At 40.5% G+C, this 25877-nt stretch overlaps 1 protein-coding gene across 5 annotated transcripts in view; it reads right to left on the bottom strand.

Moving 5' to 3' along the window:
- The window catches only part of SCN8A (sodium voltage-gated channel alpha subunit 8), a 197658-nt gene that overhangs the window by 59399 nt on the left and 112382 nt on the right, over positions 1–25877 (bottom strand). For 3 of the 5 annotated variants that reach the window (XM_057486617.1, XM_057486615.1, XM_057486618.1), the window contains exons 3-11: positions 23998–24115; positions 22004–22094; positions 21236–21364; positions 19369–19460; positions 11069–11290; positions 9943–10006; positions 8156–8297; positions 6511–6717; positions 5366–5659 (exon numbers count right to left, since the gene is read on the bottom strand). In XM_057486617.1, coding sequence (XP_057342600.1) covers positions 5366–5659; positions 6511–6717; positions 8156–8297; positions 9943–10006; positions 11069–11290; positions 19369–19460; positions 21236–21364; positions 22004–22094; positions 23998–24115 — 1359 coding nt within the window. Of the gene's footprint in view, positions 1–5365; positions 5660–6510; positions 6718–8155; positions 8298–9942; positions 10007–11068; positions 11291–19368; positions 19461–19616; positions 19709–21235; positions 21365–22003; positions 22095–23997; positions 24116–25877 lie in introns of all 5 variants that reach the window. The other 2 variants (XM_057486616.1, XM_057486619.1) reach the window with 1 other exon arrangement.

Below are 25877 nucleotides of genomic sequence, written 5' to 3'. Positions count from 1 at the left end.
TGCACAAAGATGTTTTAGGCACCCCAAATATTTTTATAAATCAGGGCAATGCATACCATAAAGTCTGGGATGACCAAGAGCATACCTTCCTTTTGTAAAGGGAAGAAGGTTGACTGTGAAAAGCAAAGTGGAGAAGGGGAATTGGTGTGACCGTGGAGCACAGGGCTAACCTTAGGGTGAAGAATATGTAAGTGAAAAGATCTAGAAATCAGCTTCCTTAAAACTGTGCTTGGAAAGTCAAGTGCCCCAAGGGGGTGCAACCCCAGTTTGAGGACCACTGCTCTAAGGGAAAGGAACTCGACAAGCAACTGACTTTAGACAATCCTCCCTGTGACCCTGAGATACTTAAGTTTGCCTAATTATGCCCTTGAAGGAACTTTCAAAATAATTTTTAGCTATATGAGATTTTTGCCTTAGAGTTTAGGCCTTACCCCTATTGATTCCACTGTGAAAGTTCCTTGGGGGCTGGGGCTTTGCCAGTAGAGTACATGTAAGTACTGACCAGGCCTTTTAAAATGATACTTTTGATAACCCTGGAAGGGCTGTAGGGCTGTTCTTTACTATTTCCACCCATACCTTTTTGTTATCTAGAACTCCATTTCTAGTTCTAGACTCAAAATTATTCTAAATCTGGCCTCCTCCTATAATATACAAAGGCCCTGTGCCCAGATCAGTACATTTTCTTTGGATAATTCTAGTTCCGTCATACCTCCATTCTTTCACCTCATTCCTTTTCACCTCCATTTGCCTTGATATGTAGTCTTTTCCTGCCTTGGCTTGAAGCAACTTACAAATTTCTGAGGCAAGAAATGAATTTGATAACTGGGGCCACATCAAGAAAACCACTAATCACAGATCATTTTATATAATGTAATTGTCAAATACATAACATATGATGTACACAGGCCTCTAGAAAAGAGGGTACAGGTATACAACATCTCTGACCCTTTTCCTGATCATTCTGACTTGTTTTGCTCTTCTGCCCCATCCCTGCACCACAGAGCAGATACTGCATTGGTTAGATACCAGAATATTCATGGGTCTCTTTCACGTGTGGATGGTGTCCTATGTGTTAAAAGGGCACACACAGGTCCAGCTCTTCTTACACATCCTCTTCCAAGTTACTGGACTGGTAAGGAGATCAGGGCCTTCTCCAGCTCACTGCTTGTTAGTACTTCTCACATATATGTTGGGTACTCTCACTGATTCATTCCCCTGAACCAGTTTTCAAAGTGTGATTCATAGACCAGTGCTAATATGTGATCTCCTACTGGTTTGCAACGAGACAAGTAGAAAAACTGAGAGGAGCATATAGAAACTTGAATAGCAATTAGACAGTGTCATAACACTCAAGAATGTGATAATTTTTATAGAAATTCATTGTTTTATTTTGTAATAGTATCAGTTCATAAAGAATTGGGAAAAACAGAAACTGGTCCTTCACCACAGATGGTTTGAGAAGCGCTTCTCTAAACAACGTAGCTGGCCAGAGGACGTGAAGTGTCTTAAAATGTACCTCTGATTTTGTTATCATCAGATATGGTACGGTGTGAGACACCAACAACTGCCTTTGAAAGAAGTTTATTACTTATACTTCCCGAGAGAAGAGGGAATGCCGGCCAAGCCACACAAGGCCTTGGGGTAGGGGGGTGAGGGGTGGGTAACCAGGTTCAGTCAGGAGGCAGACAGAGGGAGGGGAGAGCAGGACCAGACCTTTTACTCTGGTTTCCTCTGGAAGGAAGGGGGGAGGCAGAGTAGGCACCATGTGGGCAAGTTTAGGACTGGATAGTTTGAATAATTTCAGGCAGTCTCCGGGTTATAGGAGCAGCCCTAGTTGTTCAGTACCTGGCCCTTGGGGTGATTTAGGGCAGGGGAAATAGTGGCTTGGTGTGTGAGAGTTACAGAAAAGGAGAAGGTTGTGGATAAGGGTTTTGGATTGGTTGACTTGCATATGAAAGGCATATATCCAGGCAAGTTGCGCACTATCTCTAGGAATTAGGCTAGCATTAGGAGGGGCAGTGTCTCCCCAGACAGCAAGGCTCCTAAAATGTCAAAGCATAAAATACAGAAAATAAAAGAAACACGAGTAAGTAGAGGATGATCACAATATTGGGTTACGGGGATAGGCAGTATCCTTAGGCTTCTACTCACGTGTTCAGTTCAGTTTCACATAGAGCACCGAGGCTCAGGGCGTAAGCCCAGACGGTAAACTGCCTTGGGCATGTATCTCCCTGGAGGGTCTCACTGGAGAGAAGTATGGCCAGGACAAGACAAGACTCAAGCACTCCTGGGCTCCTTTCCCAAATCCCACGGCCACCCTTAACATCACCACTCTGTGTCCTCAGGATGGCATTCAAGATCCTCCCAGCTCTGACCCTCATTTACTTCTTCCATTGTATCCTTCACTCTTTCCCCACATACATCTTGCCACCGAGCCTTCAGGTCTTTATTTTCTCCATTTCTGAACTGTGGAAACCCTCTGTGCTTGATGGCCCAGCCCTTCAGCTTCTTCCTCTGCAAACTTCCTTAGCCCTTCCACAGCAGGTGAGTCCCTTTTTCAGGGTACTTAACGCTCCACTTTTTACTCAGTTTTTTATATACATGCTTTCTCTTCTCTCTGTAACTAACAAAAGCTCCTTAAGGGCACACTGCCCGATTCATGTGTCTGTCTCCTGTAGTGCTTTGTGCATCGTAGACAAAAAAAGGACTCAACCTAATATTAATAAACTGTCTTAAGTCCTAAAAACACAGCACATAATTTTACAGAAAAATGGATAGGAAATAGGCTGGGCAGATACCGCAGGAGGACCTGGCAATAAAGGAAACTGACATACACTTGAACTGTGCTGTGGGAAAACTAAAGCCACATTCATTGTTAAAGCCAACAGCAGAGATGACCGTGCACGTGTGGAGGTGAGCAGGGAGGGGTAACTACAGACCACAGTGTTTAGGAGTACAAGCTCTGCAGGAGAAGGACCTGATTCAGATCTTGACTCTAACACCTACCAGCTATACCACTTAGATATGTCACTTCATATCTCTAGGCCTCAGTTTCCTCAGTCATTCTTCCAGACAAAATCAGAGAAACTGCAGGAGAGTCTGAGGACAAAGAATATCATAACCACGTGGGGCTTCTAAGCAAGCCCTGGCAGTCAGCCATGGCCTCTAGGAACTGACAACTTCTTTCAGATGGAGAAATTAGAGGAAGCGAACATTTTCATGCAAAGCAAGACATCTCAGAAGCCCAGTTTTCTTTTTTTTGAGCTAGGGAGCAATCAGTGCAACTCTACGCTAAGGCATATAGATTAATCAAAGACCATTCAGTAGCCAAGTGTTAACAGCGCTAAGATATTCATTAACTAGCTCAGTGATGGCTCGCAAGACAAAGGTTGGATCACACCAAAGCTGCAATCACACTTCTCCCTCAAAGAGGCTGAACTAAGAGAAAGGTGAGGTGAAGGTGAGATAGAGATGGCTCCAGGCCATAAAGAAGCCCCACAAAATCAGTTACGTCAGATCTGTTAAGGTCCTTCATTCAGTCCTCCAATAAATATCTGAATGCTAGCCATGTGCAAAGAAGCAGGCCTTGACTTTAGGACTTCATCTAGAAGAGGAGAGGATGTGAACTTAAGTAAATACAATACCATGTAAAGTAAAAAGCGACACAAAAAGATGTACATATAAAACAAAATGGAAAGATGAAATGATAATTTCCAGTTGGGTGTGGGAGGTCAGAGAAGGGTTTTTGAGAGGATGTGAAGAATATGATGTGGACATTCAGAGATGGAAAATTAGGGCATTCTAGGGAAGGTGTTTATGGACCAAAACAGAGGGTAGAAAGCAAACAGCCTACATAAGAAGCATCTAGTCATGCACTGTTGTTTAAGTATAGGGCGATTGATGGGACCCAGTGACTAGAGCCTGAAAGGCAGGCTGTCTCCAGGGGCAGGGGGAGTGCTATGAATTCCATGCTAAAGGGCTGGGACTTCATTAGGAAATAGAGTCAATCTGATGAGAGGAACTCCCTCTCCCATTTTTAATAACTATTCTAAACTATCAATATTTTCTTTAATCCCCTTACTCAACCTCTCATTCCCTTCCATAAGATTTTTTAAATTCCTGTATTATTTAATACTAGAGACTGTCAGACATCACTTCCCTCAACTTCCTGCTCCCTATCTACAAACTCACCCACACTCACCCTTCCCTATTTTTCTGACATTTTGGGGTCAAGATGCCCCTTTTCTATTAGAGAGTACCTCTATTTTCACATCGTCCAATGCTATGCTCTATTTTCTTTTCTATTCTACTCGATTTCTACTTCCACCTCCCCTTCCTCTAGGTTTCATGCCCCGTGGATTACAAAAATGCTTATTTTCATTTATATTCTTTAAAGAATCTTGTATGAGAAGTCTACACTCTTTGTCTCCAATTCCCACTCAACATGGCATCCATCCTTGCCCTGGACTGAAATGTGTCTTTAAAGTTCTCAGTGACTTTTATTTCCAAGTCCAAAGGACATTTCCAATTCTGATCTCATGAAACATCTGTTAAATTTCAATCCATTGATCATTCCTCTGCCTTCTGCAGCCCTGCAGCCTCTCTTGGCTTCAACGAACTCTTGGTTCTCTTAGCATTTCCAGTGGCCAGCCATTGTTTTCCTTCAAGAGCTTTCCAGCATTTCTTTAAAATGGGGAATTAAATGGCCTAAGAAATGGATATTGGTGGTGTTTTTTGAAATCCAAAAATATCTGTTATGTGATGATATATTTATAACAGAATGCTGAGTAATAATGTCCTCTCCCCCAACTTTGGTTTCTCCATTTATCAAAGCTGAGTAAAACTGAAGGTTTTTAACCTACCATAGGATAATTTATCAGCATGATACTATATATCTAGAATAATTAATTCCTAGAACTTGTCACACTCAAATAAGGTAACCTAGAGTTTCATGACTCTTTTTTTAAAAAAACTATAATTACATGTAACTGTCAAACAGAAGTGTTTGACCTTGATTCTGATGTTCAGGTGCTAAAAGGAGAAAAGTTCTTCCTAACGTTTTAGAATATAAGGCCTGCTGGTATGATATAAGCTTTACTGCTAAAGTAAAATGCCAAAGGTTATCACAACATCCTAGTGCTGGCTTGAGAGCCAAGAAGGGAGGGCAGGATTAGAGCAGAGGAAGGTCCTAATATGTAAGTAATACTTCCAGCTAGAGGAAAACAAGATGAAGCACGGGGAGGTAGGCCTCAGGATACAGAAATGGGTCTAGAAAATGTAAAGCCAACAAGGGAGATGTGTTTCAAGTGAGATTAGCAAAACCAGAATTTTTTTAGGCTTACTTGACCCCGTGCAAAGAGTTTACCTGATTCATGATGGAAAACTTCCTCCCTATTCTGTTGTCCGGCAGCCGAAAGCCCTTCCTCCTCATACCGTCTTCTGACTCTGACTTAAACACCTTCTCAGGATCTCCCTTCTCCTCTCCTTCAGAGAGTTCCTTTTGCTTCCTCTTCTTTCTCCTGTTCCGTCTTTCTTTGGCACTCTTGGAACTGAGTTTAGAAATTTCAGATGAGCTCCGAGGAGAGCCTCCTCCTTCTTCACCTTCTTCCTCTATGGCATCTTCTGAGACAGTTCCTGCTGAAGTGGCCATCGCAGCAGCCTGGGGAAGGAGCCACGGCAACAGACCAGATCAGAAGCAATTAGCTGGGGCCACCCAAAGGCAAGCAACCAGCGCAGATCATTTCCTTTCCCACAGTTAGGGAAGCAGGGAAAAAAGGAGGAAGGAGAACCAGCCTATCGGAGGAGACTGTGGCCAGAGCCTGGCCTTCTCTATTTTCTAGTTGGATTTGTATCATGGCACACAGCCCTAAGCAATCAGAACAGAATCCAGTGGTGAGAACTTTGGGATTTATTCCCCTGAGTATCTCAGACAAGAACTTGGCTGCCTTCTTGATACCAAATGATTCCTTCTGGGCAGCTCTAAAAATGCTTGCTAAGAAACTGTATTATATATTATGGGTTCAACAAAGTAAAGCTAAATGTATATTTGGATAAAAATTAAAAAGTAAAGTGTTAGAGTGGTGGGATCACAAGTTTGTTTTTCAAATTTACTTTGATATTTGACCTGTATCTTCTTTTTAATTACAAACAATACTTTTTATGACCACAGAGAATTCTCTGAAGGAGACCCTAATATTTCCCTCAACAAAAAACGCTATCCTTACATGGAGTACTATATAAACTGCTCTCCACTGTTTTTCTCCCAGCCATCATAGTTGAACACCGAATAGTTGAGAAATTCAACAAGATGTCATTAACAAACAATTTAGCCATTAAGACAAATGGAATAATTGACTCATCCATCGGCATTTGTTACTGAAGTTATTTAAATCAGATCAATGACTTCTATTTGACAATATGCCTAGACAAGATCAATTGGAATGGCAATCAGATGGGGCCTTAGTCACAGCATCTGGCAAGAAGGATGGTTGCAAAGAACTGATCACCAACCTGTGCCTCTTCCTGTTGCTTCTTAAGTTGCTCCAACATTGCCTTGAATTCAGCCTCTTTTTGCTCTGCCTCCTCCAGTGTTGCCTGATTCTGCTCTTCATAAGCCATGGCCACCACAGCCAAGATCAGGTTCACCAGATAGAAAGAACCCACAAAGATGACCAAGACAAAGAAGATCATGTATGTTTTCCCAGCTGCTCGTAAGGTCTGTAAAGACAAAGGCCATCTTCTGAGTCACTTGCATCAAATGAACAGGCTGAAAACAACACACAGGCTGATGATCCCCTAGGGGCACTACCGCGTTTTGAAAAGGACAGTCCTCCACTGTGTGGCACCCCTTCGTACAACAGAGCCCTTAGCTCCCCAGTGGCTGAGTGGCCAACCCTCATTCATAGTCAATGTCAGTAGTACTTCTCATTCATTGTGACAAAAAAAAGTCCTCTTCCATTTCCAAATACTCCCTAATATACTCCTTTCATAGAAAAACGCTTGATTTTTTTTTTAAGAGAAAAGAATGCTCCGGGTGAAGAATTTCATTTGACTTTATCAGTTGGTTCTAAAATAACTATAAAGAAAGATACAAGACTCCAGCTCATTTGTCTATGGGTCCTCGAGAGCAGTGGCAGACAATGCCATCTTCGGGATCATGTCTAAGTCACAGTGACATTCTTCCTTATCCCTTTGCAACAGAATGGGTTGTTACATGGGCGCTGACATACTGGACAGTGGGGAGAACAGAAACATAGAGGAGGACCCCAGGACTAGTCCTTTCAGTAGCACTGAGCAAACAGACATCAAAGAGCAAAAGGGTCTGAGGTTATTTCTTGGCTTATCTTTATTCTTTTCAACCACAAATATTTCATGAGAAAAATTCAAACTCGAGGCTGTCCGACAGAAAGTAAGAATTCCTTATGGGATCTGAACCTTAAAAAGGTTCCTTCATGCCTGAGGGGAACATATTTCTTATACTCAAACTAACTGGCATCATAAAGTGCCAGAGTCAAATAGAAAATCAAGATTATCACAGAATTTCTAAACTGGAAGAGCTTCAGCAATCACCTACGCTAACCTCTCCATCACAACCAACACAGTTAAATGACTTGCCCAGGGTCACTGATGCAGCCCGAGAGGATGCTGCTTACTTTAAAAAAAATCTGTTACAATCTGCTTGAACAAGTCCAAATATGTTAAAAATCTCAAAAATGTTGATATATTTAGACTCCAAGGTTCTTATGGATAGAAATCTCATTTTTATAATGTCTAGCATAGTGCCTTGCACAGTTTATTTAATTGACAGTCTTAAAAAGATGCCCTAAGCCCAAAAAATCCAAAAGGAGAAATACTGCAGATGGTCTGGTAAAACAACTGGAAGTAGGTAGAGCTACCAGACTCCCAGGCCAGGCAAGAGGCTGTCAAGGCTGTGAGTCTCCACCACTGCACATGACTGAGCATTGAAGAAACAGGGACAAGAGCTGTGAGAATTCACTTCATTTGTAAAGCAGCAGACTGAGAAATACCATCCGAAGATCCTGTATAACATCTGCACTGAAAGTCTCTTTCACAGAATGTCCCCAGCCCCGCCTGTCCTCATGCAAATTCTGTTACCAAAGAAAAAGAGGAAACACTCAAAAAAGGTATTACTTACCAACTGATACAAGTTTTCCCAGTAGTCCTGGGTCATAAGGCGAAATAATGCCAAGAAAGCCCAGCTGAACGTGTCAAAGCTTGTGTAACCATAGTTGGGGTTCCTTCCTGCTTTCATACACTGGTATCCCTCCGGACATTGCCTGAGGAAAGAAAGGGAAGTTCAGGGCTTTTCAAAATAATCTTACACAGTTATAAGTCACTTCCATGACCACAGAGATAATAGAAACCATCTATAGAGCCAGGCCAACAAATAGGAATTAAAAAAAAATAAGAAAAGAGGAAAGAAACAAAGCAGCCAGGTCAATTTTTTTAAAAAAATGATGTCCTGGGGACAGCCTAGGATCAGAATCACCTGGTATGGCTCTTAAAAAATGTTGATTCCTATGTCTTACCCAAGACCCAGGAATAAAAGGCCTGCATAAGGGATCTATGGATCTGCATTTTTAAGAGGCATGCCAGGTGATTCTTACGCATGCCTCAATTCGAGAATAACTGTCCTAGATTCATATCAATGTGCAATTCAACTGAATTCAATTTGGCTGCTATCCTAAATGACAAACGGCTAACTAGAAGTTTCTCTTAATCATCTCTATTCTTTTAACCTCACTGTGACAACCTGGGTCATATTTGGGATTTCAGTGATAACAGTTCTTCTGCTTGTAGACTTACCTACTATTTATTTCAATGTAATTTCTAGTACTTACTTCAATACAGAAATTATATGGACTTCTAGTTGTCATGGTCATCTTAAAACACCAATTCTTGGAGGACCAGTGGATACTATACCCTACATTTATATAGCCTTCTGTTTACAAAGCACTTGCATGTATGTTATCTAATTGGGCGTTTACAATAACCCTTTGAGGAAGTGAGAACAAGACTTATTACATCCATTTAATAGATGACAAAGTTGAGGCTCACATAAATTAAATGGTTTGCCAAAAGTCTTAGAGCTACAAGTAGCAGAATCAGACTCAAAATATATTGCCCAAGTCACAGTGTTCATAGCAGCATTTTTCACAATAGCTAAAATGTGGAAGCAACCCAAGTGTCCATCAGCAGATGACTAGATAAACAAAATGTTTCATATACACACAGAGGATTATTATTCAGCCTTAAAAAGGAAAGAAATTCTGACATATGCTACAATATAGATGAACTTGAGGGTATTATGAAAATGAAATAAGCCAGTCACGAAAAGCCAGTTACTGTAGGATTACACTTACGTAAGGTGCTTAGAATGGTCAAAATCACAGAAAGAATGTTGGTTGCCAGGGACTCAGGGGAAGGGAGAACTGGGAAATTATGATTTAATGGATATAGAATTTTAGTTTGGGAAGATGAAGAGCTCTGGATATGGATGGTGGTGATACAGACAATTAAAAAGAGTTAAGAGAATAAAATTTGTTATGTGTATTTTACCACAATAACGAAACAGTGAGGGGCCAAAAATTATGTTGCTACTCTTTCCCCACCGCATGCGGTCAGGCCTGGCAGGTTTGGGGTCATCTCAAGATGCTGACTATCACCAAGACAGTATCCTTACTCTGTATTTTATTAACTGTGTTATGATAGGATGAGGGGAGGCTACAGGCAAGACAGCAGACTAGTAGGCACACTTTGGGTGGACAAATATGAAACAGAAAAGAAAATCTGACTCCACCAATATGTCAGACCCACTTAGGGTCTACTACATGAGCACGAAAAAGTGAAAATATAATATTGCCCATTTTCATCTGATACACTATTTTAAGGGAGGATAATAAAGTTAGGTGAGCTACTTACCCAGCATCAGAACTGTTCCCACAGAGTAAAGGTTCCAGCATGCCAGGAACCGTGTAAAAATTTGCTAGAAAAGTTTGAAGAGGCAGGAGATGAATAAGGCAGATTTCAGTGAATGAGAGAATAAGGTTATACTGTTTTTAACTAACCCCAGCAGACAGTTATTGATTTTAGCTCACTTAAATACTTTTTGATAGCAGTGAAACCTGTTAAGAATTCTTTCCCATTAATTATTTTTCTATATATATAAAAAAATTAAAAGTCCTACCATATAGCCCTTAATGCAATGTTCTTTTCACAGACAGACTCGACTTTCATTCGTATTTCAAATCTATATACCAGGTACTGGTACTTGAATCAAAGGGGTCTAAAAGTGAGTTTTCTAAGTTCTTTACCCTTTTATACAACTTTATCTTTACAGTCTTCCTTAATCAAAGATAAACTAGAAATCCTCACTGATCACTAGTGAACTCGCCCTATTTTAAATTAGAAGGCATGTTCCCCTTTCCTGTATGTGTCTCTGAAATCTCTTTTGCAACATTTTGTTATGGCTACTTAACTGCTTTTGTTCCTTAAGAGTGACTACTAGTGACATTGCTAACTTTTCCCCATTATTGTCTAGAAGTACTACCACACCAAATGTTCCTTGATGTAAGACCAGTGTGCTTTGGTTCCTGAAATGAAATTATTAAAACTCTTTAACTGTAAAAGGATCAAATAGTTACTTAGAGATTACCTGACTCCCTAAGACTAGATCAACTACTAAGGTCTTGGGTATATTCTAGATAAATGTTTAAATATATGAAGCAAACCACCTAAGCAAAAAAGGATTTTTACTAAGCTTCTAAGCCTGGTTTTCAAAGCAAAAGTTTAAGGGTACATGTGAAAAAGCTACAGCCTTTGAGTTTTGGTTTTAAAGGGATAGAAAAGAGAGAGAGGGAAAGGGCTGATGTCTGAGAGCTTCTGAACCCAGTCCTACCCCGGGGAAAGCAAACTTCACAAGACTTCCTCCAGTAGTACTGTCATTCCTTTCTGGCCCCAACTACTTTTTAAAGCGCAGTAGTGGCTTCTGACCAGGTAAACTAGAGATAAATTTTTCTTTCTTGTCTTGCAGAGAAGGGCCACCTACTTTTATTGTTGATATACTCTTCCCAATCAAAGCCTTTGGTGCCATTTTCAAGATAGCTCTCATTGAAGTTTATGGGCCACACGACACACTTGTTCCGCAGGTTGCCCATGAATAGCTGCAGGCCGATCAAGGCAAAAACACTCAGACAGAACACTGTCAGGATCATCACATCTGACAGCTTCTTCACGGACTGAATTAGGGCGCCCACAATGGTCTTCAGGCCTGAGGAGACAGAACCCCCAGAATGAGAGTCACCCCGCAGCCCTCCCCACCTCCCCCAGCCTCCCTCGTGGCTACTGGCGTCTACTCCTCCCCACAGCACCACCTCTGAAACATGGCCACTTTCTCTTTATACCATGCGGGTAACAATGTGTCGCAGTGTTATCAATTCTTCTAGAAGCATCAACTTTTAAGTCATTAAGTTTCAAAAAGAAAAAGAAAGTCCCTTCTCCAACATCTTTTCTTCCTTCTCTCTCCTACTTAGTGCCTCAAATGAGTCAAGTTCTTCCTTGCTTACAGCCTTCAAACATACTGTCCCCTCTACCAGGAATGCCTCCTTTCATTCCCTTGTGCCACCTGCCTAACTTCCTATTCATCCTTCTGATCTCAGCTCAAACAGCAATTCCCTCAGAAAGCCTCCCCTAATTTAACTCTGCTACCTCCCCCATTATTACTAATATTTTAATTGCTCCTTATACTTTCCTCAGTAACATTGACCATGACTATAATTATGTCTATTTATAATTATTTATATCTTACAGATACAGCTGTATCTGTACTGCCTGGTCCACAGCAGGTACTCAGTAAATATTAGCTGAATAAACAAAAGGAAAAAATCAGTTTGAAGAGGCTTCCATTGGAAAGAACACCACCGGGAAGTTCAAAAGCCAGTAAGTGAGAAGGTACAATATTTTCCCAAGGGTCCTGGAAATGCCAACATATGAAAAAGTTATTTATTATTGATCCAGTATTTATGCCTTGTCTTTCCATTTAAAAATACACCTTCTCTGTTTCACATACATGCCCTATTCTCTACAACTGACTTTTCTTCTGTCCTGGATTAAGAACAAAATTCAAAAGTGTATTTGAGGCTAAAGGCAAGTCAATGGTTCAAACTTGAACCTGCAGGTGGATTTCTTAACTGCACAGGGAGAGATCAGTTATAGAAGACACAGAAAGATATGGTTGCGGGTTCATGATGTTTGGGTCAAAATGGAATGTGTGTGTGACTCTCCTGGGCATGTCCAGACATTAGGCCATCCACAGGACATGTCAAAAAGCACAGAGCACTCCTAGGGGGCCAATGCACCAGGATGGACAGGAAGTAGACACGGCCTTGACACACAGGCCTGAAGAGGGATCTCATCTCTGATCTACTTCTGAAGGCAAGAATATCAGATAGAAATTACAGGGAAATCCTAATTCTAACTAAGTGTGGCTGGGTAGATAATTACTAACTGTGTGACCTGAGCAATAAAATCAATAGGAGTTGAGTCTCTTTTTCTCAGAATCTCAGTTTTTCCTTCCCCTTTAAAATGGGGATAATTATAGTTGCACACCATAGGGCTATTGTGAAGGTGAAGCATGATTAACACAAACACTTAAGTTGCTCAGGAATAGAAAAATCTTCCAGTATATTTGGCTGGTTTGAGATGAGTCTACATTGGGTTAATAATCCAATTCTAGGATCCTAAAACTATACAGTTCTGTTTTTAAAGTCAAAGTTGTTTTTAAATGGAATGGAATAAGAGACAGTCCAATAGTCTTTTGAGTCTGGCACCTTAGACCACTCGGCCATCCTGACACCCCCAATAGTCTTTTCATGTGGTGGGTACTAATATATAAATTTGGGAGCTAAGTGATAGCTTATTATATCAGGATATACCTGAGAATTAATGGCAGTTAGTATGCTAAGAGATAGAAAAAGGAAATAGACACATGGAGAGAAGAAAGGTAAAACAAAGTACTGGTATCTGGGACTTTCTGGCTCTGTATTCTGGTTTCACTGGCTTCCAGAAGCCCTAAAGCATTTTGCCCCTTAGATTCCCTGAAGTACTCCTGTATCCTTTCACTTGCAACCAAAGATGCTCAACTAATCCACCGACCAACATGCAACTCATCACTTTCCTGGGGATGGCCCTAAGTGCTCACTGTCAGCTGCTTAAAAATCTCTTCTCCATAAGCTAGATGTCACTGCTGAAGAAATCTGTTAACATGGGTCCAGAAAGCTAAAAAAATTCTTTGAGTGTTTTGCTTTGAAGTCTGAGGCTTAGATCAACAACTTGGTGAGAGTTCTTACAGCTTTCAAGAAATTTAAGGTAGAAGCTTAAGTTGGAAATGGTATTCAGATGCTAATACTTCACAGGGGCTCAGAGAAGCAAATCTTAATTAAGCAAGAATAATCATTAAATAACACTGCAAGATTTACTCTCCAAGATTCTCATCCAGGTCACTAGGAGCAAATTAGAGGAAGGTGCAGGAAGAAGAAAGGTGATGTGGCTTAATGTTTGCAAGTGAAGGTAGCACACGATCACACAGCAATGTTAAGTGCAAACTGAATTACGCACTGACTCTCCTTCCTTCTATTTAGTTGTTAATTTCGAATAACCCGGATTTGCAGACATAAATACCAGTTTGTGGAGATGACACCATCCACGTGTTTCTTTCTTTTTATTCCCCTAGTTTTATTGAGAAATAATTGACATACATCACTGTATAAATTTAAGGCATACAGCTTGATGGCTTGATTTACATATACTGTGAAATGATCACCACAGTAGGTTCAGCTAACATCTATTGTCTCATAGAGATATAATAAAAAGAAAAGAAAAATGAAAGGAAAAAAAAGCTTTCTTTGTGATGAGAACTCTCTGGATTTTTCTCTTAACAACTTGCCTATATACCATACAGCAATGTCAGCTGTAGTCCTCATGTTGTACATTCCTAGGACTCATTTATCTTATAACTAGAAATTCATTTTTTTATCACCTCCAATTCCTCTTCCCTCACCATCTGACTCTGGTAACTACAAGTCTGATTGTGGTATATGTATGTACACACACACACACCACAACTTCTTTATCCATTCATCCATTGATGGACACATTGGCTGTTTTCATGTTTCGGCTATTGTGAATAATGCTGCTATGAGTATGTGGGTGCAGGTAGCTTTTCGAGTTAGTGTTTTTTGTTTTCTTTGGATAAATACTCAAAAGTGGAATTGCTGGATCAGAAGGGAGTTCTATTTTTAATTTTTTGAGGATCCTGCATATTGTTTTCCATAGTGGCTGTACCAATTTACAATCCCACCATCAGTGCACAAGAGTTCCCTTTTCTCTACATTCTCACCAGTGTTTGTTACCACCTTTTTGATGATGGCCATACAGGCATGAGATAATATTTCATTGGTTTTACTTTGCATTTCCCTGAAGAGTAGTGATGTTGCATCTTTTATGTACCTGCTGGCCTTTTTGTATAATGGAATTCTTAAGCTCAAGCTCTACAGTTTTGCCAGCAGTGGCTGCCAGGTACTAGTAAACTCAGCCAAGTGAAAGTGCTTCCTGCCACCACCAACACAGGGCCACAAAGATTACGAAGTTGCTGGTAGAATTCCTGACCTGTTGTGTACAAGGATGGAGAATGCCACTGTTCCGGCTGTGAGGAGAAGCTGTCCTTCTTCTATTGACTCACAACACCACAAACTAGAACAAGCAAGGTACTGACTAAAAACTGATTATCCAAAACAGAGCAGAATGCTCCTTCAAACTACTCCTACACAACAGAGTGTGCAACAGAAGCCCTGTGGGGGCAAATTGGACAATGAGAACTCTTGGAAAAGGCTACATTAACTAGCATTGGGATCTATCTGAGCAGAAGCAGTTAATACACTTACTACAGATCAAGAAAAGACAGCTGGACTCAGTGTACAGAAAGGTGAGCTACCAGAAAGGAAGTTGGACATTTAAGGAATGCTGAGAAGCAGGTGAGGCCACTGTCACAGAACGCCACTCTACATTCAAAGGCACTTCTGAAACTTCTGTCCCCCTTTATAATGGCCAGAAATCCCTTAAACAAATGAACAAAGCCTGCTTATGTGTTAAGTCTAGAGAAATCAGCCATGAATACTGGGATCAAAATCTACCACCATGGTGACACTAGATTATAAATAAAAAGTCAATTTATATTTCCTAGTTTGTGGCTCAGGTTGAGAAACCTCACTGGTTTGAAGCGATGTGAGCTAATTCTCTTACAAAATTAACATTGGAACAGGCTTCAGGAGCAGTAACAAACAGTTCTCACCCCAGGGGAAAGAACAGGTCCCCAGTTCTCCAAGTCTGACTTGGTCCAGACAAGTCCTGGGGTAAAGTCATGCCAGGTCAGCTTTTCCTTCTGCAGATTCCATCCACACAATGATAGTTTTTGAAGATTCTTCAGATCAAGAATAATTTGGGAGAGATTTGTAGGCCATAGATTTATTTACTCAAGACGAGATTCATATTACAAAGTCTGACCAAAACTAAACTAGCTCTCAAAGGTCGGTCAGTGGGATCCTGTGAGCCTCCAGTGTTTTCCCACTTGGGACGGCTGTTTTAAACTCAGCTATCTTTTCTGAGAAGCAATGTGGAAAAAGAAGAAATAAAAGCAACTGGATTAATAACTAGAATATTTTAAAAGAAACAAGTCTGAATATAGTCTAAAAACACTTTCTATACCCCTTCACTATGCAGCAAAAAGTGCCATAGTCATAATGCATACATTTAAAGACAATGCTGGAGTGGGAAGGAGATGGGCTTGGGACCTTCCCTGCTTCTTATCTGACTCCACGGGTAAAGAGAGAAAGTAAGAGAAATGAAAGCAGAGAAATAAAAAAATCCAAGAGCAAAATAACTGAGGAATCACAACTCTAAAGAGAGTAAAATGGTATCTAGTCAGTGTTGATGAATAGATGAAAAGTATTGTTTTGGGGGCGAATATCTAACAAATGATGATGGAAAAGTAAAGCAACTGGCAAGTGAGTTCCTCTCAACTCATTTTATTTACGCCATTAAGTGCTAGTCTTAAGGAAAACTGAGACTCCTGCTTTGAGATGCCCACATTACCTTCAGGCATGCTAGTCCTATGGCACAGGGGCAAAGTGTGCAGAAGATGACACTTCTGACAAAGTCACTTGGAAATTCATTTTTGTACCCAGACTCCAGGTAAGTATAAACTGAAAACAAAGTTTTAAGGCATATGAATTTCTACACAGAATACTTCAGTGTCAAGTTGAATCTGGCAAATTCCAGACTAAAGAAAATGTAGAAAGGGTCTCTTCCTATTACTGACCCTTTTAGCACAAAGTCTGTATGCATTGTTAAGTCAAGATGTCTGAAGCAAAAGGGAAACTGAATGATATGCATCTAGGTATTGAGTTGGCAAATAAAAAGGGTCAGAATGTGGCTCTGGTCTTTTCTAAGCTCCAAGAAGGCTCTAAATCAAAGCATTCCTCATACAGAAGCCTGAAGCCTGATGCACTGTAGGATCCAATTTTCTGAGAGTCCTGGCAGCCCTGACACATTCAGAGTATCTCCCAAAGATGCCAAAAGGGAGGGCAGCACGAGCCCGGGAGGGCCGGGTGAGTGCTCGAGGACAGGGGGAGCTCTTACAAAGGAGCCGAGAGCTTGGTGAGATCTTGCAGGCTCCACGTCGATTTTTTGGTTGCTCTCACTTCTGATCTAGGCAGCTCTGGCAAAAGCCCAGAATCAAAGTAAGAAAAGGAGAAGGCAAGGAGAGCAATAGTTCCACTCCAGTGACCCTTCAGAAAACTTGATATGCAAAAGTAAGAGTTAGTTACTAACATAGAACGATGGCCCACTCTACAACAGTGGAGTCCAAATGACTCAGATTTCCAATCAAGAGATGACCCAGGTCTCCTGACTCATACACTGCTGCTCCCACCTTAGAAGGTGACCTTGGTAACAGGCAGGTAGGAACAGGACAACAGCCCTCTGTAAGCAGAATGGAGAGCAAAAGGACTTGGGATTGAAAGTCATGCTTTAATTCAAGTACCAATTATATCACTTAGTGATAGTGACCTATTATTTGCTTATCTCTTAAAGTTTTCTATCCCAGTTTACTTCTCAAAGCCAGCTCATTTGGGGATGCTTCTAGAAATAGAAATCCAGGAATCTATTTCAAACTGTGAAGCTGATGTCTAAATCTTGATACAAGCCCTTTCTTTGGCTTTAGGTTTCTTCTTTATAATAATACTTGCAATTACTAAAATCAATTTTTGGAGCACTACTATAGGCCAGATGCTGTATTTATAAATACATAGTTTAATAGTTTATATAAGTATAAACCATATATAGTACTGGAGTATTAAGGATAAATATTAGTGACATCAGTCAAGAGTTATCTTGCAGAAATGCTGTGGTCAGAAGGTAACCATAGAGCAGAGACAGAAGCTAAGAGCTAGACCAGAGAGAGCATCTGCTGCCCTAGTTAGTGAACAGAACGCAGCTTTCCAATTTAATTCTGGAAGAGAAGTTCTGAGATCACAAGAACATAAAGAGACAGATGCCTTGTGGAGTACGCTGGGGGAAGTGAGCAGAAAACATGGGATCGTGTTTAAAAGAGGCCAGAAGAGGAAAGACACTAAAGGAAAAATTAAAGTAAAGATTTGGTGCTCCAGATGCCTTAACAAATAAGACAAGGCCTGCCTGCGGGTTAGGCCCCCGTCCGAGCTGCATGAGCTGCCTGGAGAATGAGCTGGGTTTTCTGTCAAACAGATTTTAAAATGGCTTCGGAACTAAATCTTGGTAAGTCAGGGTTGATATAGTTTTTGCCAGGAAGAATATTCTCCAATTGACACCCAGCCTCTCATTAATGAGGAGAAAGCTACCATTGCCAAAAATAGAGGAGTTCATTTTAGTAGGGCCCTAATTTACTGGTCTACTTATGGCCAAATCTGTAGATGAGAAACTGAGGTTTACCTTCCTTAAGATACTCAGTAAACCACATTCCAAGTCTGCCCACTCCAGGATTCTACCTCTGTGCTCTGCATCTGATGTTTATATAATGTTGAAAAAGAGAAATGAGGAATATTTCTGAGTCAAACACAAGGAGAAGAGCCACATGATGTCAGGAATAGGATGCTCCTGTTCTTCATGTCCCTGTTTCTACAAAACTGCACTGAAAAGCCTGGTCTCTCTGGAGTCTTCCCTGAAAAGGCCTGAATAAAACCGAGTCCAATAAGCAACAATATAGTCTTGACTTCTGCCATGTTTCTGCTAACACTGTATCATAGACGTGCAAGACTAACTAAAATATCTTTCCTTCCAGATTTTAAGACCGGTCTTTAGAAAAATAGGTATTACCCAGCAGCAAGGACTTAAGTTAAATTAAGGGAGCTTAACCTAGGGTCCACAGAAGGGCTTCAGGGGTGTCTGTGAACTTTCATCTGATTCTCAAAGGGATCCAAAACCTTCAAAAGGTTAAGAACCACTGGGGTAGTTCAGCCAGAACAAAAAAGAAAATGGCAAAAATAAAGAGACTGTCAATCAACTACCTCCAACCACCCAGTGATTCCTTTTTTCCTCACATTCTGTATTTTGTTTGCCCATACATTTCGATGTATCTTACCTTACCTTTGATTTTTTTTTAACAGCACCTGCATAAGCTTTTGTTGGAATTTATGTTTGAGAATGGTCTCTGAATATATGTGTATTAGATGTCTACTGGTTGTTATTCCAGTGAAGCAGACAGCAATAGTATGTGATAGACAATTATTTTAAAGTTCAGTTCACTAACTCCAAGGCTCTTAAATTTGTCTATAATGCTGGATTAGTTAACTGGGTAGTTCTCTTCTGTGATTAAATAATTCCATTAACACAGTAACAATAGAAGTACAACTCTTGGAATATCACCCCATCAGCAAACCATGCGATAGGAGGCCTACAAATCACAAGCAATGGAATGATGGTGAATGTTAAAATTACTGTAATTCCATGGGGCCAGGAAGCAAATGATTGACATCCAGAGACAGCTAGCTCTGTGACGATTTTTTCAGGATCCAAGTGATTCTTAAGCACGTGCTTTTTCAAAGCATGGATGGAATGGGGGCTGCATGCCTGGCAAGCATTGTGACAGAAACTGTGTAAGGACCAAAAGGCCACTCCAGAGAATGCCTCCCAGGAAAAACATGCGGAAATGCAAGGCCATATCAACGATGCCGGTGCCACTTTAGAATGTGGTGGACAAATGAATGGAGGAGAAAGAGGAGATGAGGCAAAGTCAGTCTCATGTTTAAATTTTCTCACCTGGAATTACAGAGATAGTTTTCAAAGCTCGGAGAACCCTGAATGTTCTCAGCGCTGAGACATTGCCCAGGTCCACAAACTCTGTCACATATCTGTAGTAAGGGAGGCCACACACAGACACAAATGACAAACACAGACACAAGCACAAACACCAAAGGAAAAAAACAAAACCACAACAAAACAAAAAGTACAATACGTCACGTCAGGGCCCTAACCCAACACCTAACACCAACCCCGGGCCATCTTACCTGGGATTACCGAAATAGTTTTCAAAGCCCTCAGTACCCTGAAAGTGCGTAGAGCTGAAACATTGCCTAGGTTTACAAACTCTGTTATATACCTGCAGAATCAAACCAAAGTTAACTTGTAATGGTACCACTGGGCGAGGGGTTGAGATTGGGGGGAAGAAAGGGTCTTACACACAATCTATGATTTCATTTTTTTCTTGAAAAAGAAAGTCTTCAAAATATAAACATTTAAGGAAACACATTTTTTTTTCATTTGGGCAAGGAAAATTCAAAGGTATATTTGAAGGAACTGATACACCAGGAGGTTCCTGGGGCTTATTCTTAATTAGCATCATTATGTGCAGATCCCAGTCAGAATGACTACACTCAGTCCACTCACTTTTTTAGTAAATAGGAAGGCCAGGAGGTATCAAAGGCATATGTCCCCAAGTTTTGTGAATAATTTCTTAGGAAAAGGAGACAAATTTCTGCAGCAGGAGCCCCATGAAGACAAATCTACATTAAAATAGCTCCCTAGTTGATAATGGCAAGAAATGTCTAAATGTCTGTATCAACATGACTTATTCAAAGAGCTGTATGCATATCTTTGCAGTCATGCCTATAGATGGAGCTTTAGACTGTGACACACAAAAGCAGGGCTCAGGAAAATCCAGATCATGGGATCAGAGCAAATACTATGTCAAGTCCCATCTAATCACCAGCTCTGTGCCTAGCAAGGACGCAAATTTTAAATGAACACCAGTGTGTATTCATAATGCTGGAAAGCTAGAAATTGCCCTAGTATAACAAAAAGTGGAAGTTCCAGTTTCAAATATCCAACATGTATCATTCTTTCACATTTTACAGTTAAATACATCTCTCTCTCTTATGCTCAGACCCATACATTTACAAATGCTCTCAGTCTCTTACACATCTGCGTGCACACACCATCTCTACCACACCCTTACCCCTTACCAACCTGAGCATGTTCCCAATCTGAGAAGAAAAACAGATCTGCTGTAACTCTCCTACCATTGGCTAAGCTTCCCAACGAGATACAGTTTCACTGTTTAAACACATATTACCAAGAGAAGCTAGCATACCAGTGTGGAGTTACACAGTTTTCTAGCAATAGTATGAAGTTCTGGTCAGTAATTCTTTAGGAAATGACCAGTTTGGATACCCTGAAAATGTGCTCTGCAGTCTGCAACATCTGACCAGCCTCCTGAAATTACATGTGATATACCAAGGAAATTGATTTTCTGTTTAAGGTTTACACCTAAAAAATTTCAAGTCTTCACCAAGACCCTTAGTGATAAATGTGCAAACATTGGTCAGTGTTGTAAGGGGGAAAAAAAATACGAGGGACTGTCAATGGGAAACCACTTCTTACTTTCTCTCCCAGCTATAAAGTGCCTGCTTACTTTCTCCCATATAAACACACTGTCATTGTCTGAACCACAAGAGACCCTTCCAAGAGAGACTCATAGGGATAAGAGCACATGGCCTTCCATGGTTATACATTAACTCCTCATACAATTCTGCCCACAAACTCACAAACACTGTCATATAAATACACCCAAAAGTACAACCACACACAATCACACCCAAAATACCAACAAAGCAAGCAGAGAACTTACGCCATCATGATGACACTGAAATCTAACCAGTTCCATGGATCCCGTAAAAAAGTAAAGCCATCTATGCAGAAACCTCTTGCGATGATTTTCACTAGTGATTCGAATGTATAAATCCCTGTGAACGTGTACCTGTCAAAGAGATGGACAGCTTGAGGTAATTTCTAGATAGACAGAAACATTAAATGAATCTTTTAAGATAACACTTGCCTGACGTGTGGCTTCAACTAACAGAGACAAAACAGAAAGGGTACAGCCAGCGCAGCAGAAAGGAAGTGAGGAAGAGAAAGGCATGCTTTGAATTAAATGTACAAACCAAGAACTCTGGAATGTGGTACCCGGTCCTGATGGGTATTACAAAGAATTAACCATACTGCCATCTAGTATATGATACTTTTGAGTCACAGGAGGCCTTCCCAGAGCTATTTATAACTCTAAACGAGTCAAAAAGAAAGGGAAACCTAATGTTGGAGAAGATGGCAGCATCGTCAGGACCTGAGGGTACAAGATGGTGACGGGCAGCAAGTCAGAGGCAGAGGGCACATGAGAGGGTGGAGGTGAAGGAGCGGAACTCCCAGAGCACGCTTCCTCTTTTCAGAACCGACGTCTAAGGAGACCTCCTAAATTCCACACCGATCCTCACCCCTCTCTGTGAAACACAGTAGGCAATAACGACTTGTTTTTTTCCCCCATGGATAAACTGTGTAAAGCAAGATTCAGCAACCAAAAATCTTCAAAATAAGCAAGCAGACACATAAACGAGCTACTTACTCCACATTCTTCGACCACTCAGGAGGGTTACTAAAAGTCATGAATACACAGTTGGTCAAAATAGTGCACATAATGATCATGCTAAATACTGTAGAAAAGAGTCAAGGGAGAACATACAAACTCTGGCCTGTTTTTCCCTCAGAAAGCAAACGTATTTCACATTGGGTAGCATGAGAATTAAATTGGTAACCTGAGCGGAAACGAAGCACAAAGAGGAGGAAAGGCGAGGTGATAATGGGAACTGCTCGCCACCGCTGCCACTGCTGCCACTGCAGGGTCCACACCTCCGCAGAGAACGAACTGCGGGTGGACAGGGCTGGTTGGCCGCTCTCTTTTTTCCGAAAGGGCTGTCACTGTTCTACTCTTCTGGATAAGACACTTTCCCCTCCTATCACTGTTATCTCAGCTGTGGAATAAGCCTCTAAAACACCTTTGTGCACAGAAGCCAGATATCTACCAGTCTACCAGCTGCCCAGTCATCAGGTGAGATGATCAGTGAAATCCAATCTATATTATCCAGCACTCACTTATTGTTAATGATCTCACATAACTAGTTCTTTGAAAATCTACACATGATTAATGGTTCACTTTTTTCATTTTTCCCCCTAGTCTTCCAAACAGTCCTTAGAGAGCAAGGCAATAGCCAGTAAGTGCAGAATTTGTCAGGTTTGGGAAACCAGCTGTGTCTTGCTGAGTAAGGATTCCGAGGACATCTGACCCACTGCTCATAAGGATTAAGTAAGAGGCGAATTCACCCGACCGTTCTGGAAGTGCCCAGGAATGTTTATGGATGCAAACCATTTTGTTGCCACTTCAGTTCCATCCAGGATCTTTCTCAGTGCTTTTCTGTTCTTGTCTACTGAGAATAATTAAACTGCTTTAGGTCAACAGGAATTACTCAAACTCAACCTGTCACTTTAACAAGCACAGAAGCTGTATCTCATTTGCTAACTCACTCTCTCTTGCTAATGGCATTCACCATCTTCTTTCTACTTGTGGAGTCTTAAAAAGAAAAAATATATTCCTCATAGCTGCATTTTTCTTCATTGCAGCTGGATTTTTCTTCAGGGACGTTCTTGTTAGAAGAGAAAAAAAAACACCACTTCTGATCCGACCAAAGAGAAGTCTATTATGAATTATTTTTCTTTGTAAGCCTTCAGATTTCAGAACCAGGTTGCTCAATTCTTAAGAGTTAATAAAATGTGGCAAAAACTTTGCAAACCAATTTACCAAGTGGAAATTGCTGGTTTCCTCATCTTACTTGGAAGATACAATATCCTTTGAAGCATGAGACTAAATACTGTCAAATTAAATACCAGCCATGAAAGTTTAAAATCACTACATAAAGTTGCTAAACCCATCACATAATTTTATGTCTGTCATATGCTCTCCTATATTAATAAGATATAAAAGTCAGGCCATGTGAATAAATTGGCATTTTCTGTTTAAGGGGAGTAAAAATACCAGAAAAGATTCACTGCAATCCTGCAGTCTAGACCTAAACCTCTGTAAGGAGGCCATTTAATTTAAGAAACTATTTCAGATACTTTCTAAGCTCACTGCTCAAGAAACAAAAATATTCAAGACAGATCTCTAAAGCATTTGTTCAACTATTTGTAACTCAAGAAATAGCTTTCAAAAAATTCTAATATTGGACTTTAGTATGCTAAAGAACTAAGTAATTTGCCTCAGGATGACATTACTAAAGTCTGAGCACTTTAAAAAGTAAGACTTCAGTAAATGATTACCATCTTCATTTGTCTCTCTTAATGATACCAACAAAACTCCAGACTCCCATGATATTATCCGAAGGAAAAAGAATTTGCTGAAGCTCAGCTCAGGATTTGGCAGAAATTCACCCTTAAACTTTTGACTGGTGGGGTAGTCAACTACACTATTGATAAAATACTTGATATGCAATTCAGTTGTTAAAATTCAGAAACAGACACCAGTGACCACATAATTGTTGCACTCAATTTACAGAAAAGGATATGAATGTATCAAAATTTTAATAGCTATTCTTCTTATCAGGTTAAAAGGACTTAAAATGTACAAGGCAGGCGTGGCACTAAATCTGAAGAGAGTTTTCCCTCTGTTTAATACTACAAAGGTCTGTAGAGAAAGAAAAAGAGAAATGATTAGAGCATGGGAATTAATCATCACAAAAAACAACATTCTTCTAGGCAAGAAACAAACACAAATGTACTTACAATTTTTACTCCTCAATTTGGCTTCTTAGGCAAGAAACCTTAAGGCAAAAGATCTCTTTTTCCCTCCCCTCCCTCCCCACTGCCCTACTCCAGATTATATTACACGTAGCGTAGCGGGCACTCTCAGCAGTTTTACAGATAAAGCTGTTTCTTTCGGAAACAAGCCATTTGAATTACACCTAAGATACTGAAGTACAAGATAAGATACTGAAGTACATTCATTTGCAATTAATTCACTCAACAGATGTTTACTGAATGCCTACTAGGTGCCAGGCAATGTTTTAGGTGCTTGGAAACATCAGTGAACAAGGCTACCCTGGTTGGAGGAGTGTATATTCTAATGGAGAAGACAGACAACAAATAAAAAAACATAGTGAATAAAGCAAATTATATAGGATGTGATAAGTGCTCTGGAAAAAGGAGGAAGATCAGGGAAAGGGAGACCTAGAGTGCTGAGGTTAGGGGATCCGTGAGGGGAGAGCTCCAGTTTTAAAAGAGGTGGTCAGGGTAAGCCTGCTGTGAAGAGAGATCTGAGCAGACTGGAAGTCAGTGAGAGTTCTTCATTCCACCATTAACCCACCAAGTCTATTCTATCTGGCTTTTAAAAGCCTCTATTATCAGCCTTGCCAAAATCATTCAACCCTATTTCCCAGCATGATTCTTCCTGCCTTGCCAAGTTAGTACATGTTATAGTAATTCATAACTTTGGCCTTTGCTCTCATTACACATCCTACCCAGAATGCCTTTTCTTGTCTCATGAGCTCAATTCAATTAAAATATTTTTGAGCATCTGTTTTGTGCCAAGCATTATGCTAAGCTCCTGGGATATAAAATTGAGTAAAACTGCACTTTTAGGCAAGACGTACTATGTGAACCAGTAATTATGGTGCAGGGTAAATACAAAGTTCAACAACAAAAATTCGTGTCATATATGAGAAGCAGCAGGAGGGGTTGTGATGAATGGAAGGGTGAAGAGTGAGCTCGGGGGTGTTCACAAGGGAAGGCAACTAATATTTGGAAGGGTTTTAAAGGATAAATAGAGATTATGAGTCATTAGTTAGGCATATAAAGGGGGTAATGTTGGTGGGGACAGGGAATAGCACAGAATATGCAAAAGCACAGTGGCATAGAATCGCAGATTTTTTTCAAGGAATTGACAAGTAATTCAGTATTGATGGAAGATAAAACAGAGGAGGGGGAGCAGCAGACTGTGAAGCTGGAGAGAGATGCAGGGACCTACCAAACTGAGTTTCTAAGGAGACAAGGCTGTGGTAAGGACATAACAGCCCTAGCATCAGACTGTGCAGGTGAAAGAGCAAATGGTCAAATTCTAGCCCTTTTAAGTAGGTGGTTGGTTTTTTTTTAATTTAAAGCAATACACATGCATAATTATATATATTAAAAGAAAGGAACAGAAGACATAAGCTCCACCTTATTACTCAAAGATAACCTTTGCTGCTTGTATATCTTTTCAGAACTTTTTTGTGCAAATACAAGCACACAGATATAGCCTTAAAAAGACTCCCTCTCTCTCTCTCTGTCAAATGGGATTGTACTATAAGTACACTTCTGCAACTTGCATTAAAAAAATGAACCCCCACAAAGAAAATCCCAGGACCATATGGCTTCACTTATGAACTCTATCAAATGTGTAAAGAAGAATT

This window comes from Manis pentadactyla, chromosome 10 (genome assembly GCF_030020395.1).
Source record: "Manis pentadactyla isolate mManPen7 chromosome 10, mManPen7.hap1, whole genome shotgun sequence".
In the NCBI taxonomy this organism is placed as follows: Eukaryota; Metazoa; Chordata; class Mammalia; order Pholidota; family Manidae; genus Manis; species Manis pentadactyla.
The sequence above is the reverse complement of the archived record's forward strand: the minus strand, read 5'-3'. Positions and strand labels throughout refer to the sequence as shown.